We start from the raw sequence: 19080 nt of genomic DNA, 5'->3' as shown, positions 1-19080 counted from the left end.
CTCTCTCTCTCTCTCTCTCTCTCTCTCTCTCTCTCTCTCTCTCTCTCCCCCTCTCTCTCCCTTCTATAGTTATGAGTTATAGAACCTAGAATAAAAACAGAGACAAGTCAGAGCTCGAGAATGGGAAGGGACCTTAGAAACCAGCTAGTCCAATGACCTTATGTTACAGTTGAAGAAAATGAGGTACATTGAATTTAAATAATGTATTTATCCAAGGTTACATAAGTAGTAAATATCAGTGGTGATATCTGAATCCAGGTCCCATAGGCTCTAGAATCTACATTCTTTCCACTGTACCTCTGAGTATCTCCCACCTGTTCTTGTGACTAAAATTAAATAGGTCTTGGGGCCCTTGGAAATGCCTAAGCTTCCCCAATCTTCATGATCACACAGATGACACAATTGTTCTGTTTTCTTAGAAATAGACTTAAAGGCAAAACCAATTCCCCAGCACCACTTGCTCAAAGCCAGTTTCCTCCCTTAGGGGGCTTGTCAAGTCAATCCGTGACTGTGCACTAGTCCGTGAAATTAACATTTTTTTTATTTCTTTAAAGACAAACTCCACGAATCTAGACTAACTTGGCCTTCTGTAATTGCTGATGTTTGATGTCATCTCAGGAGAGGTGGCAGGGAAAGAGATTTATAGCTGGCATAGATCTCTGTGCCAAAGATCAAGTCTTAGATGACTGTGACTCAGTTTTCTCAAAGAGTTTCCTAACCATTTTTTAATCCCTTTGACAATCTAGTGAAACCCAATATCTTTAAGTGCATAAAACAAAATATAAAGGAAATCAATTATACTGAAAAAAAGTGATCAAAATATTTTTTAAAAAATAAAATAAGTTCATGGATCCCAGGTTAAGAACCCTTGTGAAACAAAGAATGAGGTGAGATCCAGTGAAAAACTGGTCCATAAGCAGTTGCTCAGTCATGTCTGACTCCTTGTGACCCCATTTGGGGTTTTCTTGGCAGAGATTCTGGAGTGGTTTGCTATTTCCTTATCCAGCTCATTTTATAGAGGAGGAAACTGAGGCAAACAGGGTTAAGTGACTTTTCCAGGGATACCCAGTTAGGAAGTGTGTAAGGCCAGATTTAAACTCAGGAAAATGAGTCTTACTGACTCCAGGCCCCAGCACTCTGTGCATTATGCTGCTACCTAGCCTGCTCCCCCATAAGTGCTTATTGGGTTCAATTATCCTCCTGCAAAGTCCACATTTTTCCTTTTTCTTTAACCTTGCTCCCACTATTCCCTAGTCTAGACTGCTGTCCCTGCCTAGTTTTAGTGCCTTGACCAAGCCAACCCTATCCTTGAACCCTTACTCCCCTATTTATCACCTGCACTCACATAACACTTTGGTTTTATTGCTCCTTAATGCGCTTCTCATTGGATGATATGTATCAGTTATTCCTGGTTATGCCTCATCTCTTTCTCAGGCTGTGAATTCCATTTTACAGGGACTGTGTCTTATCTAAATTTTACATCTTCCTTACGGCATTGCATGGTGTGCTCTGTACGCAGTAGGTGCTTAATAAATGGTAATTCCATTTTTGGTATTTGTGATCTTGGTCCCCTGTCAGGTAGTTAGGGGGAGAGAGAGTAAATATGAAACAATTAAAGTATCATGAAACTAGTTGGAAAGAGAGGACTTTGCATGTGATTCCTGGCCTTGAGATGTTTACAAGGGAAGTGAGGAGACAAAACTAACCCATTCAACAAAGACTCAAAATGCAAATCAGTGTATGTTTAGGAATATGTGATCACATGAGTTCAAGTAAACCCCAAACTCAGCAATATTTTCATTTGATAGGCATGTATTAATTAATAGTTAGCATGTAGGGAGCACTTTAAGGTTTACAAGGTTCTCTCTGTATCAATTGGATCATCCCATCTCTGGGAGGGAGGTATTATTACTTATTCCCATTTTGCAGATGAGGAAACTGAGGCTGAGGGAGGTTAAGTGATTTACTCAGAGGTTAAATGACTTACTGCTAAGCATTTGTGACAGGTTTTGAACTCAGGTCTGCCTGACTAAAAGTCCATCCCTCTAGCACTATTTCCCCACTAGTTGCCTCAATAAACACTTGCTTTGTTTGGAGCGCTATTTTCAATGCTGGGGATACAAAGACAAAAGAGGGGTGGGGCAGCTAGGTGGCACAGTGAATAGAGCACAAGCCCTGGAGTCAGGAGGACCTGAGTTCAAATGCGGCCTCAGACACTTAACACACACACACAAAAAAAACTAGCCATGTGACCTTAGGCAAGTCACTTAACCCTAATTGCCCTACCTTCCCCCCTCCAAAAAGAAAAAAAAAAGGACAAAAGGGAAACTATTTCTGTCCTCAAGGGATTTACATTTTATTGGGAGAAACAACACATAAACTGGGGAAATGACACAAAATCTATACTGTGCAAATAGAGTAGTTGTGGGGGGTGGGTAGGGAAGTACTAATAACAGGAGAGATAAGGAAAAGGGTCTCTTTTTTAAAAAAATTATTTGTTTAATTCTAAATTGAGCAAACACCAAAACCCCAACATTTCCCTATAAAAAGTAGAATAGTAAAAGCAGATGATATGAGTCTCTATTACATAGAGCTTATTTTTTCAAAAAAATTATGTAATAAATTTATCATATTACTTTTCAAAGCAGTCTTGCTTGTTTGCATTTCCATCTGAACTTCCCCTGTTCACTTCTAGGCATTAAAAAAATGCTTCAATGACCCTCTTTTTCTTTTCTTTTTGACAACACTATCACTTGCTTCCTTCTCCATCCTTCCAAATAAACAAAAAACCCACAATCTTTCTATCAAATAAACACAGCCAAACAGAACAAATTTCCACATTGGACCATGTTCAAAAGTATGTTTCATTCTACACTGAAAGACCATCCTGACCATCTTGGTCCTTATCAGTCTGCTGGGTCATGGCAGTTCACTACCTCGAGCAAAGAAAGACCTCTTGAAAGCTGACTCTCTCTCACCAGGAGAGAATATAGAGAGAAAATCCTATATTCAAGGTATTCAACATGTCCCCTAACAATTTTAGTGAGGATGAGGAAGAATTCTAGGTGGGAGGTGATGGGAGGGAGGCGGTTGGTTCTTGGACTTCAGAGGGGAAAGAGATCAGGCAGGTCTGGAGTACTCAAGGAAGACTTCATGAAGGAGGAAGGACTTTATAGGTAGATTTGGGGCAGGCAGAGGGAACAAGTGACATTTCAGGGGTGAGCTGTGTGTTGGTATGGTTCAGTGAGACAGTGCGATTAGAAAGGAAGCTGAATTATGGGAAACACAAATGTCTGACTTCAGCTACTCAGGTAGGTTCATGCATTTAGAACTAGGAAAGATGTTAGAGGTCAGCTATAGCACTTGACATCTTTTATTTGATGCTTATGACATGCCTGTAAGTTGGTCCCACTATTATCCCCATTTTAAAGATGAGAGAACAGAGGAAAGATCATAAGTGACTTGCCTAGTGTCTGAGGCAAGATTTAAATCCAAGCCTTCCCTTTCTGAGTCCCATGCTTTTGTTTCCCATACCACACTGCCTCCCATCTAATTTAATCCCTAGTTTTCCAAGTGAGAAAAATGAGGCCCAGAGAAGTGGCTTTCCCAGGATCCCAAGTAGTAAGTAGAAGAGTTAGGATTTGAAACCCAGGTCTGATTCCTGATTCAGTATATTTTCCCTATACTATAATTGTCTCAACAAGGTGTGAATTTGTGCTCCTAAGATCAGACCTCTGAAAATTCTGCCTCAGGGACTCAGGAATGAATAGTCAAACCCCTAAGGAGACTGGCTAATAGAGAAGGGGGGGGGAGGGGGGGGGACCAGGTTTTGAGGCCCTTGAGAGACCAAGGTTTAGAAGTGATGGAGCCTGGAACTGGAACATGCAGTGGGGAACACCTGTTAATTAAGATACTTTAAAGTTTGGTGTGTCCACATCTGGAGCATAATGGAGCCTTAAAGGAAACAGGAAAGAATAGCCAGAAATACTATCGGCCAACTGTGGACCACAGAGCACAACCCTACCAGAGCCTTCACTAGGTCCTTAGCTTGAAGACCAAAGGAAGAAGAGAGGGTTGGAGACAGAGAACACATATATGTGGAGACAAAGAGAGAGACAGAGAGAGATGGAGAGAGATTATCCAAAATTAGGGTGTCAGGGGTAAAGTTACAGATAACTCATAGCTTATAGACTTCTAAAGAAGCCCAGTTTGAGGCTAAGTAAGCAGTTTTCTGGTCTAGCCATTCAAGGATATTTAAGAGAGAATGAAATCAATTCAGTCTGCTTTAATTCCCTCTGATGATGTCCATGCACCATTACAGTCAATTAAAGAGGGGTAGAGAATGAAAAGCCTTTAGCCTGGGGCAGGGTAATGGGGAGGGGGGGGTCACCATGACAATTAAATTTCCCAGCAGGCAAATGTGATTACAAGACCCATCTCCCCCTGTCCCCCTCATAGAACGAAGGCATAAATGACCACTGAGAGTCAGAGTTTGTGCACCAGAGTCATGCAAGCCCCTGGCAGCCGCCACAGAAGAGCTTGGTGTCCCAGCCTCAAACTCCGAGAGGCGGCATCCATGTACTGCACCATGGTGGCCTTCTTCTTCATCATCCTGGTGGCAGCTTTGCAAGGCATGGCTCGTAAAGAAAATAATTTCCCTTACAAGGTCCCCCTGGACCCCAAGGGCATCTTGGAGCTGTCCTGGAATATCAGCTATACAGAGGAGGTGATTTATTTCCAACTTCTAATCAAGGAGCTAAAATACGGTGTGATTTTTGGGATGTCTGACCGGGGTGAGTTTGACAATGCTGATCTAGTTGTGCTCTGGAGTGACGGGGAAAATGCCTATTTTGGGGTAAGTCTTGTCTTTCTTCCTTTCAGGTGTCCAGTGATCCATTCCTTCCTCTTTTTAGTCTCCCTTTCCTTGTAACATAATTGTATTACAAGCAATAGAATGATTTGCTCACAACCCTTCTTTTAGCTTCTCAAGTCAGTCTGGTGAAAAAGTTTATCTCCTTGCTTTGATGGTAGCTATTTTTACAGACTTTGGCTCTTCAGCAGAATGGCGGTGGAGAAACAAATAACAAGCACACACACCTAACAACACATCCCTGCAAATTCATGGGCAACACATACACATTTAATCTAATACATGCACCCAAATCGGTGACATAAGAATTATGATTCCCATTTTACAGATGAGGAAACTAAGTCTCCAGGGGTCAAAGTGATTCATCCAGTGGTGGTCCAACAGTGCCCCAGGAGGATCAGCTGAAGGAGATGTTTAGCTTGGAAAATAGGAAATTCAGGGTGGAGGAGGGACAGCCATGAAAGCTGTCTTTAAGTATGTCAAGGGCTGCTGTGTAGAAAGGATTAGACTCGACTGGTTGGCTCCAGAGGGCAGAAATAGGTGGAAGCTGCAGAGGCAGAATTCATCTTGATAGAAAGAAAAGCTTTCTAAGCATTAGAACTGTCCAAAAGTAAAATGGGCTGTCTCAGAAGGGAATGGGCTCCCCTTCGTTCTAGGTCTTCAAGTATGGACTGAATGACCCTTTGTCTGGTAAGTTAATGGAATTCCTTTGTCAGGGGTGATTGGATGAGACAACCCCTAAGTTTCCTTTTGTTGATGAAATTCTTTCAATAGACACAACATAAAGCCCCCCAAATTTAACAAATACATACATACATACAGACACATACAATGAGCAATACGTGCTAAACCCAACACAGATCAATGATCTGTAATACCCCATATGAGCACATGTGCACCCAATACACAGCAGACCCCAATTCCAACACACACACACGCGCGCACACACACACACGCACACACACGCACACACACACACTGAAAAGCACATTTCAAACAGCACAGAGTGTATATTGTGGCCTCTGTTTTGAGAGATACTATGTATGCATTGAGATATATATCTCAAAGACAAATGAGGCCTAAAGCTCATCCATAGTCTAGCCACTTAGATGTCAACAAGGGGGATGGACAGTCCTAGATCAGGGATATTTGAAAGTTGCCCCAACTTAAGCTAAAGAGCAGAGACCAGTGCAGAAATCCCTTTGCAGGTGAGCCATCCCTTAAGTCTGACCAAAGTCCCAGGAAGCTTCCACAGGTCACCCACTCTATTTAACTGGTCCTTGCAGCTTCATTTAAGTGTTTCTTGCCCCCTACCAGGCAAGTGAATAAGAAAAAGCAGTGAATTTCAGTGGTTTTGAAGTCCTCTCTTCCCATGAAAACATATCAGGGGAGTTTTAAAACAAACCAAAGACAACTTTACTTAGGAGAGTAAGCTTTGACATTTGTCGCTTTTCTTTCTTTCCTTTTTTTTTTTTTGCTTTTTGGAGGGGAGAATGCAGGGCAATTGGGGTAAGTGACTTGCCCAAGGTCACACGGCTAATAGGGTTTTTTAAAGTGTCTGAGGCCAAATTTGAACTCAGGTCCTCCTGACTCCAGGGCCAGTGCCCTATTCACTGCACCACCTAGCCGCCCCAATTGGTCACTTTTCTAATGGCAGCTTGGAAGGGTGGGTGTGAAACCTTGGGTCTGAGTAGGACAGGGCAGGGCAGGGTGGGGCAGCTGTGGAGAGCAATCTTGTGGCTGGTGCAGGTGGAGACCAATGCCCCTTGCCTCCTCCCACTCCCCAAGCAGCAGGAGCCCTGACTGTCCCTCAGCCTGATGCTCTTTCAAATGGCTCTGCAGGGATGTGACAGAAATATGACAAGATTACTGTTCCCTTCCTGGCAGTTCTTCCTCTGCTTGTCTCTTTCTGCTACTGTTAGAAGAGCCAAATCCACTTAACCTTTCTGCACACTCAGAGATTAATTTGCACAACAATTTCCTATTAAAACAAATGTCAGGCCTTTTATTTCCTCCTTTAACAATAAATTCAGCAGAGGCATTCTAGATTTTTTTTAAAAGATTTTTTTTTTGCCTTTATTTAAAAGTTAATCCTTTTGCATCTCAGCAATACATCCCTGTGAAATTTTGAAAAAAAAGAAGTTTTATTTCCCTCTTTAAAAATAAGAAAAAATATGTTTTGGACCCTGGATATGTGATTTAAAAGCAAAACTGAAAGGCTGTGCCTAGGATATTTCTAAATGGGGTTGGTTTCTTCTGAACGTGAAGGGCTCTGGTTTCTGGCATGGGGTCTTTATGCTATACTTTTTCTGCACTCTGGAGCAGATGATAGCAATTGCCAACACACTGATGGGGGCCTTGGCTCAATATTCATCCTTGGACTAGGGATGTATGGAAAGTGAGCCTTGGCATTACTCTAAATGAATATTAGAAATCACTGGAAAAGTGAAATCGCTACTGAGCACAGTATTTAGGCATGTCCTAAGAGCAGAAACAGCATTTTAGCTTCAGAAGTGAACAAAACAGGAAGCTTTCTGAGGAAAGCTCCTTGATATAGGCCCTGATATTCTGTTCCTATAAACAGAGCCAGATATCAATAGCAACAGCAATCCCTCCGGTCTGCCTGACACTTTATATATACTATCTCCTTCCCACCTTTTCTTATCACCCTTTACACATCTTAGCTCCCGGCTGCACTGTGCTACCTTCTATTTCTTATTCTCCTCCTGCCCTCTCTCATCTCTTGGCTCACTTCATCCTCTAGTGCTGAAGTCCCACCTCCAGCGCTGTAAGCCTGAAGTGCCTACCTTCCTTCAAGGTTTAATTCTAAATGACTGTGCTGGTATCTCCTCTATGGAGACTTCCTTCTGGGCTCCCCCTGTCCTTGCCTCCCTTCCTTAGGGGATAATGGGTTTCCTTCCATTCTTAAATTTCTCATAGTCCTTTGCCTGGATCTTTCTCACTCCCTAACCATGCCCATTTCACCCCACCCATAATAGATTGTGAGATTCTTAGAAGCTTAGTGTCAGACCTAGCTTTGTATCTCCTGCATGGGGGCAGCTAGGTGGCACAGTGGATAGTGTGCTGAGCCTGGAGTCAGGGAGACTTGAGTTCAAATTCAGCCTCCGATACTTACTAGCTGTGTGACCCTGAGCAAGTCACTTAACCCTGTCTGCCACAGTTTTCCCATTTGTAAAATGAACTGGAGAAGGAAATGGCAAGCCACTTCAGTATCTTTGCCAGGAAAACCCCAAATAAGGTCATGAAGAGTCAGACACGACTCAACAACAATAACAATTTCCTGCATGCTGTCTTGCACATAGTAGGATCATTAATCTGAAGCTGGAAGGATCCTTAGAGGACACCAAGTCAGAGGCCTCATACTGTGGATTCCTTTTGTATCTGAGCTCAGCTAGATGGCCCAACATCTCCAATCCTGTCATATACAATTTAACCTTCTTGTTTCACAGACAAGGAAAATGAAGTCTAGAGAGATTAGGGGTTTTGCTAAAGGTTGCCCAGGTGGTAAGTGATAGGCTTTGCACCCAGGCCCACTGATTTCAGAGTCATCACACCATATTTGATGGTCAGTTTAATTGCATTGAGATGAAATGAAGGCTGACAAAGAAAATCTCTTTAATATGGGGTGCCGGCATCATGACAGTACTTACGGGAAACATTTTCATACAAGGAGAGTTTTCAGGGCCCCCTCCAACAATAATATGAATCGGTACTTATGATTTCATTGTTATGGAGAATTCCCAAAGGAGGAAATGTCTTCTATGAATGCAGGTCAACTCAGTCTCTGCATTTTATAATCATAAAAGATCTGCCTAGATCAGAAGTGGTAAATATGCTGCCCTCCCTAGAGCAGCTTGAACCAGAGTAAGATGCATCTGGGAAATGTTGAACAAAGTAAATAGAAATTTAATGAAACATAGATAATAATAATAGGTGGTTTTCTTCTTTTTTTAATTAAAAAATTTATTTTAGACTCAAAAATCAGAACACAAATATAAAATAGAGAAAAGAAACAAAAATGTATCATAAACTTAAATACTGGAACTTAAATACAAAGTAAGAAAGGGGAAAAAGCATGTCAAGTGCATAGCAGAACATGAGGGGATTCAAAATATGTAAAAATAACTTTTCATTTCAAGAAAGCCTGTATGATCGATAATACACGTTGTACTGAGAACTGTCCATCTTTGCTTTCTTGTAAGTTTTCTTTTATTCTCTGCTGTGCACATTTTTACTTTGTTCTTTTTTCCCCCTCCCCCAATATGTGATTTTCTAAATCAATATGCAGCTCACAGGGGTCCTTATGTGCTGTTTAGTCGCTTTCATTTGAATTTAACACACTGGCCTAGAGCACTAAGAGATCACATGACTTGTCCAGGGTCACACAGCCAGTATGTGTCACAGGCAGAACAGTTCTTCATCTACTATGCCAAGCTCTCTTTTGATAATGATAGTAACAATAATAACATCATCAATAATCATAACAACATAAATAGAAACATATAGTAATAATACACATACGTATGTTATGTGCACATATCATAATAATAGTAATAACATACCACATAATATACATTTGTTGTTAAGTCGTTTTTGGTCATGTTTGATTCTTTGTGACCCCCATTTGGGGTATTCTTGGCAAAGATACCAGAGCGGTTTGCCCTTTCCTTCTCCAGCTCATTTCACAGATGAGAAAACTGAGGCAGAGTTAAGTGACTTGCCCACAGTCACACAGCTAGGAAGTGTCTGGGGATGGATTTGAACTCACAAAGACGAATCTTTTTGGCACCAGATCATCAAGCTGCCCAACAATGTGAATATCACATGGTATAGTAGATAGAGAACTGGCTTTGGAGGCAGGAAGACCCAGGTTTAAGTTGTGCCCTGACACATACCGTGTTTCCCCGATAATAAGACACTGTCTTATTAAGTTTTTTGGACAGAAAAACACCAGAGGGCTTATTTTCAGGGGAGGGCTTATTTTAATGAACATTGACAGCAATTTTAATAAACAGGTAAATGTAAACAAAAAAATGTACCTTTATTCAATAAGCAAATCACTGGGGAAGAACAGTAGGACACGCTCACTGCTGCAGCTCTGATTGGATGCAGCTCCAAGCGCAGCGTGCGTTTCACGGGGGGGGGACGGTGCATACAGAGGGTACTGTAACGTAGCGTGTAGCGCAGGGGATCTCAATAGGGCTAATTTTCGGGGGAGGGCTTATTTTAGAGGAAACTTACACAGTAAGGGGAGGGCTTATTTTCGGGATAGGTCTTATTATCGGGGAAACACGGTACTTTCTGGGTGACTCTGGACAAGTTATATGATCTCTCAGTACTCTAGGACAGTGGATTCATTATATATAAGTATATGTTATATGCCTATACATACATACATATACACATACACAATTATTTAAATTAAATGATTTAAATAAAATTATTTAAACTTTAAATAATTAAATAAAGGAAAAGAATCTTTAGAGATTTCAGCTTAAAAAATCTAGAATGCCTTTGCTGAATTTATTGTTAAAGGATCTGTTGTCCAGTCTATGATCTCCAGAGTGAAATAGTAACTGTTTCTGTTTTGGTCAAGAACCCTGAGGTCTTCCCCTCCCAGTTTGACATTTTTTTATTAAAGGGGCCATCCCTACGAGGCTTATTCACTGAATGGGCGTTGCCTCACTCAAAGTAAAAACCTGAAAAGGCCTTAGTCTAAAAGGGCCAGGGTAAGGGGCAGCCAGGTAGCTCAGCGAGTAAGAGCACTGGACCCAGTGTCGGGATGACGTGGGGATTGAATCCGGGCTCAGATACTTAGCACCATACCCAGAAATAACTGGCTGTGTAACCTTGAGCAAGTTACTTAACCCCAATTGCTTAAAAAAATAATAAAATAAAAAAATAAAATAAAAGGGCCAGGGTCTCCCAATGCATCCTGGGTCATCTCCAATTGTCCTAAATATCTGTCCACTGGACCCAGATGGCTCTGAAGGAGAAAGTAAGGTTGATGACTTTGCACAGCCCTCCCTCCCTCAAATCAAAATCAATTGCAAGTCATGTCATCATTTTCCTGATGTCATGGTCCTCTTTGAGAATGAAGGACAAATACAACCTGTTAAAGGAGGAAATAAAGGGTCTGGACACGACATTTGTTTTAACAGGAAATTTTTGAGCAAATTAATCTTATAGTATATTAATATATACACATATTTTTAGGTGTGTGTATGCATATACAAACACATACATATTTATGTATGAATATATACGTATATACATCTATACACAGCATACATATGTGTACAGATATAATATGTGCACATATATATGTTTCCCAAAGTCTTAGTGCGATTTAGGCTTTAATAAGCTTAAAACTGCATTAAGACCTTGGTACATTCTTTAACCTTTGTGAAGAAATTCACATCCATCGTCTCATTTGAGACCCATAACAATAACTCTTTGAGGTAGATATTACAATCCCCATTTCATAGATGAGAGAACTGATGCCCAGAATGGTTAAATGATTTACCTATAGCCACAAAATTTTGAGAATGAAACCGAGGTCTTCTTGGCTTCAGATCCAGCCTTCTATTCACTACCACATGCTGCCCCACTGAGAATGCTGCTGTCTGAAAAGCTCAAACCCAGATCAAGACATGAGGGTTCTAGCCCTGCTTCTGCCATAAACTCCCTCTGTGAGACCTCAGACAAAGCACTTCTCTCTGGGTCTCAATTTCTTCATCTGTAAAATGGAGGAATTGAATCTGATGACATCTAAGGCCCCGTTAGTAAGCAGACGCTTACTAGCTGTGTGACTTTGGGCAAGTCACTTAACCCTTTTTGCCTCAGTTCCCTCATCTGTAAAATGAGCTGAAGAAGAATATGGTAAACCACTCCAGTATCTCTGCCAAGAAAACCCCAAACAGGATCAGGAAGAGTCTGAGGTGACCAAATGACTGAACAACAACAACAAAAAGTCCCCTTTAAGCACTAAAATGCTCAGGCTCCATATAGGTGAGGCTGCCAGAATAATAATCACAAGAGACCTTGAAAGTTTGCATTTTTACAAATATTGCCTCATTTGACCCTTACAACAACCCTGGGAGGTAGGTGCTGTGATTATCGCCATTTTTTAGTTCAGGAAACTGAGACAGACACAGGTTAAGAGTCTTGCTCAGACTCACACAGCCAGCCAGCCTTGCTGCCTCTTCTTTTCTCTTTTTTTTTGCTTTTTGGAGGGCAATTGGGGTTAAGTGACTTGCCCAAGGTCACACAGCTAGTGTGTGTATGTGTGTGTGTGTGTGTGTGTGTGTGTGTGTGTGTGTGTGTGTGTGTGTTGTGTCTGAGGTCGGATTTGAATTCAGGTCCTCCTAACTCCAGGATCTGTGCTCTATTCACTGCGCCACCTAGCTGCCCCAAACGTATACTGTCTCTTATTTTCCACTAAGGTGGTCCCTGTTTTCTGACTGTGTTTGTTTTGGCAGGATGCATGGAGTGATGCAAATGGGCAGATCCATCTTGATTCCCAGCAGGATTACCAGCTTTTAAAAGCTCCCAAGACTCCTGAAGGCCGCTTGCTCCTTTTCAAGAGGCCCTTCAGCACGTGTGACCCTAAAGATTATCTCATTGAGGTGAGCTAAGGCCTTTCTCTGCAAGGGAAAGATGTGGCTGGGCATGAAAGTCTGAGCCTCAGTCAACACTTCTACCCCTGCCTCAGAAGGATGATTTAGCCTGGCTGCCAGTGGAGTTTTCATTAGCTCTCTTCTTGGGCAGGAGATGTAGACTGCAGGTTTGAGTAAACCTCCTGGGGAAACTTCTGCCACCTCCTCCCCCATAGGAAGATAACAGTTCAGAGTAAGTGGGGAGGGATGAGGAGTGATCTAGATAGAGTTCATCAATTTAATAGGGTTAGAGGGCATTTTCTTAGAAAAAACATCTCTTAACATTGACTTCTAACATTGGTCACTGTGGTCTGGTAGAGCAGTTCCTTAACTAGAGGTCTTTTAAACTATGCCCATGCTCTCCCAATTGCTTCCAGAGCAAGGTTCTAGAGCAGGGGTAGGGAACCTGTGGCCTTGAGGCCACATGTGGCCCTGTAGGTCCTTAAGTGTGGTCCTTTGATTAAATCTAAACTTCACAGAACAAATCCCCCTAATAAAAGGGTTTGTTCTGTAAAACTTGGACTTGGTCAAAAGGCTACACCTGAGGACCTAGAAGACTAAGACAGAAACCCAGGTGATTATAATAGCCAGTATTACCTGGTAAGTGAAGAAAGGAGTGCAGAGGGTTATTATGTGAGGTCCAGGAGAGGGCCATTATTAACCCAGGGAATGCAGTAAGACTTTGTGAAGGAGACACTGTTGGAATTGAGCTTCAAAGGAGGAGTGTTCAACAGTTATCGAGGGGGGAGGGAAAGCATTCCAGGCATGTGGGCACAGACTGCATGGAGGTAAGAAAGCTTGGGGTGGTGCTCAGGGAGTCAGAGTATGGAACAGTTTGATTGGAGAACAAAACTAGACTATAAGTTTCATGAGGTCAGGGATCTTGTCTTATTTTCACACTTAATCAAAAGCCCAGTCCAGTGTTCAGCACACAATGCAGGCTTAACAAATGTTCATTCAATGAGTGCATGTGATCACCAAAGTAGTTTGTCTTCTCTGTCTCCTTCCATTCTCCCCCTGTTCTTTAAACACCCTCAGTTACAGGGGAGGAATATTTTTTATCTGGTTTTCATAGGATATTAGGATAATAGATTTAGAATTGGAAGGGACTTCAGAGGTCATCCAATACAACCTCCTCATTTTGCAGATATGGAAACTGAGGCCCTGAGAGGTTAAGTGACTTAACTACAGATACCCAGTAAGTGACAGGGGCAGGATTTGAACCCAGGTCCTTTGGCATCAAATTCAGTGTTCTTTCTATTACATCATAATTTAACTCAACATTATTGATCTCCATCTCCAATACACATAGTGGGAAGTGGTCTTTCCTCTCCTGTCCTGTCCTGTCCTGTACTCTCCTTTCCTCTCTTTTCCTCACCCTTCCTTTTGTCTCCTCTACTCTCTTTTCCTCTCCTCTCCTGTCCCTTCTTTGAAAGCACTTGTTACCTCTTTAAGCTCTGTTCTATTCTATTCTATTCTATTCTATTCTATCTTACCCAATCTTATCCCATCCCAACCTATCATATCCTATCCCATCTTAACTTGTGTATTTTTATATTCTATACTGTAGGCAACAGTGTGGCAGATAGTGTTATAGACTTGCAATAAGAAATTCAATTCATTTCAATAAGTACTTATTAAGAGTCTATAGTATGCCGTGGCAAGAGACTTAAAGACAAAACCAAAATATTTCCTGCTCTTAAGGAGCTTAAGGATTCTACTGAGGAGAACAAGATAAACATAGATAATTAAATCCACAACATATAAGAAGTAAATACAAAGTAATGGTGGGCAAGAGGAAGAACTGGGTTCAAATCCTGTCTCTCACATGTATTGGCTATATGACATCTATGTAACTTGAGCAACTCCCTAAGACTTAGCCTTTAACTGACAAGCTGCAATCTGTACTACTTGGAAGGAACTCTGAAAATTATGAATCAATCAATCTTTAGAAAGCACCTACTATATGCCAGGAACTATGTGAGGTGTGGAGGATATAAGTACAAAAAATGAAACAGTCCCTACCCAAATCAACTTATATTGTCTTGATGATGAAATCACTAATCCTTGGGATATTTATATTTATTTCATATTGCATTCTAATCCTTTTATGTATGTGTTGTATGCTTCTGGGTTGATTAAGAGAGCCACTCAGGCAAGGCTTGTCTTAGTTACTTTCATAAATCCTCCAGTGCCCAGCATAACAGGTGTTGAGTAAGTAAGTGGTTGTTAAATAAATGAATGAATGAGCACCTACTATGTGTAGGCCTCTGTGAAAGAGACACAGAGAGAAATACGACATGGCCCCTAATCTCAAGGACCTTGTAGTGAGACAGGGAGATAAAGAGCATACCCCAAATGACTAGGATATGGTGAGTATGAAGGAGAAGTGGGAACAAAAGACCACGGACGCTCAGAAGAAGGAGATACTCACTTCCAATAAGTGAGGGGTCAGGGAGGGGAGCACAGTACCTTCGTGGAAAGGGGACCCTTTGAACCAGCGTTCTAAGGGGACATAGGATTTGAACAGGTGGAATCTGACTGTGTGGGAAAGGAGGGTATTTTCATTACAGGAAATAGTATTTGCTAAGCTACGTGTTCTTGTTCAGTTGTGAACAATGCTCTGTGACCCCATCAGGAGTTTTCTGGGCAGAGATACTGGGGTGGTCTGCCATTGCCTTCTCAGACTCATTTTACAAATGAGGAAACTGAGGCAAACAGGGTTAAGTGACTTGTCCAGGAAGTGCCAGAGCTGGATCTGAACTCGGAAGATTAGTCTTCCTGACTCCAGGCCCAGCGCTCCATCTACTGTGCCACCCAGCTAAGGCACGGTGGTACACAAAAGGTAGTGTGAGTGTAGGGAACTGTGAGTAATCCATTTTTCTCAGAGACTAAGGTATGTAAAAGGGAACGATGGGAGAAAAAGCAGGCAAAAACACAGAATTTTCTAAAATATATTGATGTAATTTCTAAGTAATGCCTTAAATATAATAACCCTATTTTTAATATACTCAGCAAAATGATAAAAATTGATCTTCAATTCTCTCTCTGGCTGAGCATCAATGTTTGTCCCTCTCCACCTCTCCATCTTTATCTCTTTGTCTCTCTTTTTTCCCTCCCACCCCAGCAGTTCAGACAGTTGCTCAAAGTTTACAAAAGCAAGACTTTGAAGATTTAAAATAAATTCACAGGTCATCAGTCTAGAGCCAAGGGGAATCTTAGAATTCATCTAATCTAATCCCCTTCCCTTAGAGATGAGGAAACTGAAGCCCAGGGAGGTTTAATGACTTGCCTAAAGTCATACAAATAGTGATTTGAACCCAGACCCTCTGAGTTCAGAGCCAATTGTCTTTCCAATGTACTTTCAGTTCAATGAAATATTTTTTGCATTTTTACTACATGCTATAATATATAGACACATGAGAAAATGAAAAGATCTAGTTACCGCCCTTTGGGAGATTAGCAGTCAGTAACTCACTCTGGGACCTATTCCTGTCTCCATCTGGTTCTTCGTTTCCCTTAATATAAAATGAAAAGTTTCTGATTAAGTAATCTGTAAGATCTCGTCTATTTCATTCAATGGGCTAATATAGTCGGGGAGATAAGATTTACTCTCATAAAGCAATAGGAGGCCAGCACAGAGACAGACTTCCATATATTTGTCATAGAGAGTAAGTGTTAGAGGAAGGGATGTGATCCCAGGGCTTGCTCATGCCAGACCATTCAGATTGGCATCAACTTCTTTAGAAAGCCAGGGACCACGAATGTTCCAAGAAGGTCACACTAGGCTTGTGAGATAGTTGTGGGGTGGAGAGGATGGTAAACATGATCCAGTCACACAGGTAGAAGGAATAGCCAACCAAGGTCAGATGGGTCAGTCAGTCAATAAACATTAAATGCCTACTATGTGCCAGGCTCTGTGTTAAGTGATGAGATTATAAATACAAGAAAAAGAGTCTTTGCCCTTGCAGAACTTACAATCTAATAGAGAAAGACAATATACAAAAGGAAGACGGGATTTGGGGGAGGAAGAAGAAAGGATGGAACATGATGGAGACTCTGGAGGGGTGCAGTGGAGTGAGAAATGAAGGGATGACTGGTCTGGGTGCCATGTTTAAATGGAAGTCCTGGAAGGGGCTCTCCATTCTCCTCAAGTTAGAGGAAAGGATCCTAAGGACAGGGTACTGATGAGGTAGGAGATCAGGGCTGAAATGATATGTGTGTCTGTGACGCTGGCATTCTGTGTTTCTATGGCAGGATGGTACCGTACACTTGGTGTATGGGTTTCTTGATAAGCCATCCTCCTCCCTGGAGGCCATCAACACATCTGCCATTCAGAAGGGGCTTCAACGAGTACAACTTCTAAAGCCTAACATCTCCATCCCTGGAATGCCTCCTGATTTGATCAACATGGAAATAAGAGCCCCAAATGTCACAATACCCAACCAAGAAACAACATACTGGTGCTATATAAAAGAGCTTCCAGATCACTTTTCTCGGCATCATATCGTCATGGTAAGGAAGGGAAGGGGTATGGTGCCCTCCTCAGCAATTGTCCATTGAACTCCAAGATAGGTATCCACGGTCTTTGCCCTGGATCTGCTCACTCCCAACTCCACCCCATGATCTACTAAAGGAAGATAGACAAGTTATCTTGTCCCCCTAGACCTCATCTATAAAATGGGATGAACAATTCATCTTTGTCTTGCTATTTCTCTTCTTGCATATTGAGAGAATGTGGATATAGACATTCAAAGTGTTCTACAAAGAAAAATAGCTTTCTTTTTTTAAACAAAGAGCAAGTAGAGTGGATTGGATTTTGAGGGTATAGTCAGTCAATAAGCATTTATTCAATGCCTACTATGTGCTAGGCAGTGTGCTAAGTGCTGAGGAGACGAAGAAAAGCAGAGACGATGCTCTCAAGGTGGGGGGGGGGACAGCATGCAAAATAGCTACATGCAGACAAGTTGCATACGGGATAAACTATATAGGATACATACAATACCTGTATACAAACAAGCTACGTACAGGGTGAATGCATGGGATAATCAAGAAGAGGGAAGGCATTAGGACCGAAGAAATCAGCAAAGGCTTCTCATAGAAGATGAGATTTTAGCATAGGGTGTGATAACCTGGAGTTGGGTAATAAATGAAGAGGTTTCTGGCTAAAATTTCTAGGTCAACAAGTCTTGGCACCTGATCCCTAGGGCTAGAGGCTGCTCTGATCAGGCTGAATGACATAGTTCTGCCTATAGATACACTTACAATCATCCCTTGGGTAGAAGAAGATTCCTTGCCCACTCTCTCATCCCCATGCAAGACAGTCACAGTTCCGCTTTGCCATGGAAGGCCCCTTGGACACCCAGTGTGGGCTCTAGGGATTGGGGGCCAATGAGGGCAGTCTTGAACTCAGATTTCCAGCTATGACACCCCTGTTTTGGAGCTGTTTAGAGTCCTGAGGCAAGTAACTTTGTTTAAAGTTCACTTTCTGGTCATGGGGCTTATTTCATCTTCTTCACCTGTGCCTAACTTCCTGTCTTGAACCACACTGACCTGCCCTCAGTAGATACAACCCCTGTGATCTAACAACTAGTGTATCACACATACTCAGTCCATTTTAATTCATCTGTTCTCTTGAAGAATCGTAAAATGTTAGAGCTGGTAGTGATCTTAGAGATCCTTTAGTCTATGCCCTTCATTTTACCAGTAAGAATTTCTGCTGGGGCAGCTAGGTGGTACAGAGAATAGAGCACCGGCCCTGGAGTCAGGAGGACCTGAGTTCAAATGCAGCCTCAGCCACTTAACACAAAACTAGCTGTGTGAGACCTTGGGCAAGTCACTTAACCCCAACTGCCCTACTTTCCCCCCTCCAAAAAAAATAAATAAATAATTTCTGCTTAGGAGAGGTAAGGTCCAAGGTGCAACATCTTGCCCAAAGTCCCATGGGGAGTCAGTGACAGCACAGGGACTAGCACCCAAGCCTGTGGACTCTCAGCTTGTTGCTGTTAGACGTTTGTTTTCAAAGAGGACCAATGATGTCAAGGTGATGTCGTGACTTGTGCATGAATTGAATTTAAGTGAGGCAGAGTTGCATAAAGTCATATTGCCTTTTTCTGGGTAAGATGAAGGAAGATGCAGCAATGCCAGAGGCGACACTTGTCTAAGAGCTCTTTATTCTCCAGGGAAGGCAAAACCAGTCTCAGAGAAAGGGATTGAGGGCAAGGGTGGAGGAGGGTCAGGAATAGTGAGGTTACTCTGTGACTCATTGTGTCTGTCCTCTGAGTGATCTCTGCAGTACGAGCCAGTCATCACCAAGGGCAACGAGGCCCTCGTCCACCACATAGAGATCTTTCAGTGTGTTGAGGAGTTTGAGACCTTCCCCCACTTTAATGGACCCTGTGATTCGAAGATGAAGCCTGAACGACTGAACTACTGCAGACACGTGCTGGCTGCCTGGGCCTTAGGAGCCGAGGTGCGTGAGGGGGTGGGCTCTAAGGACGGTTCAGTCTCACTCCATCTTAAGGCCTTCCC

The 19080-nt window shown here is 42.2% G+C and overlaps 1 protein-coding gene across 1 annotated transcript in view; it reads left to right on the top strand.

The window, feature by feature from the left end:
- The first annotated feature begins 4459 nt into the window (after positions 1-4459).
- DBH (dopamine beta-hydroxylase) overlaps positions 4460-19080 on the top strand; it is a 37023-nt gene continuing 22402 nt past the window's right edge. Inside the window, exons 1-4 of the mRNA XM_069069595.1 lie at positions 4460-4855; positions 12373-12519; positions 16807-17064; positions 18845-19021. Of these exons, the coding sequence (XP_068925696.1) occupies positions 4472-4855; positions 12373-12519; positions 16807-17064; positions 18845-19021 (966 nt within the window). The 5' untranslated portion in view covers positions 4460-4471. The remainder of the gene's footprint in view (positions 4856-12372; positions 12520-16806; positions 17065-18844; positions 19022-19080) is intronic.

The sequence above is a fragment of the Petaurus breviceps genome, unplaced genomic scaffold, assembly GCF_028583685.1.
Source record: "Petaurus breviceps papuanus isolate PSGF00001 unplaced genomic scaffold, PetGlider_PUasm1.0 90779, whole genome shotgun sequence".
In the NCBI taxonomy this organism is placed as follows: domain Eukaryota; kingdom Metazoa; phylum Chordata; class Mammalia; order Diprotodontia; family Petauridae; genus Petaurus; species Petaurus breviceps.
The sequence above is the reverse complement of the archived record's forward strand: the minus strand, read 5'-3'. Positions and strand labels throughout refer to the sequence as shown.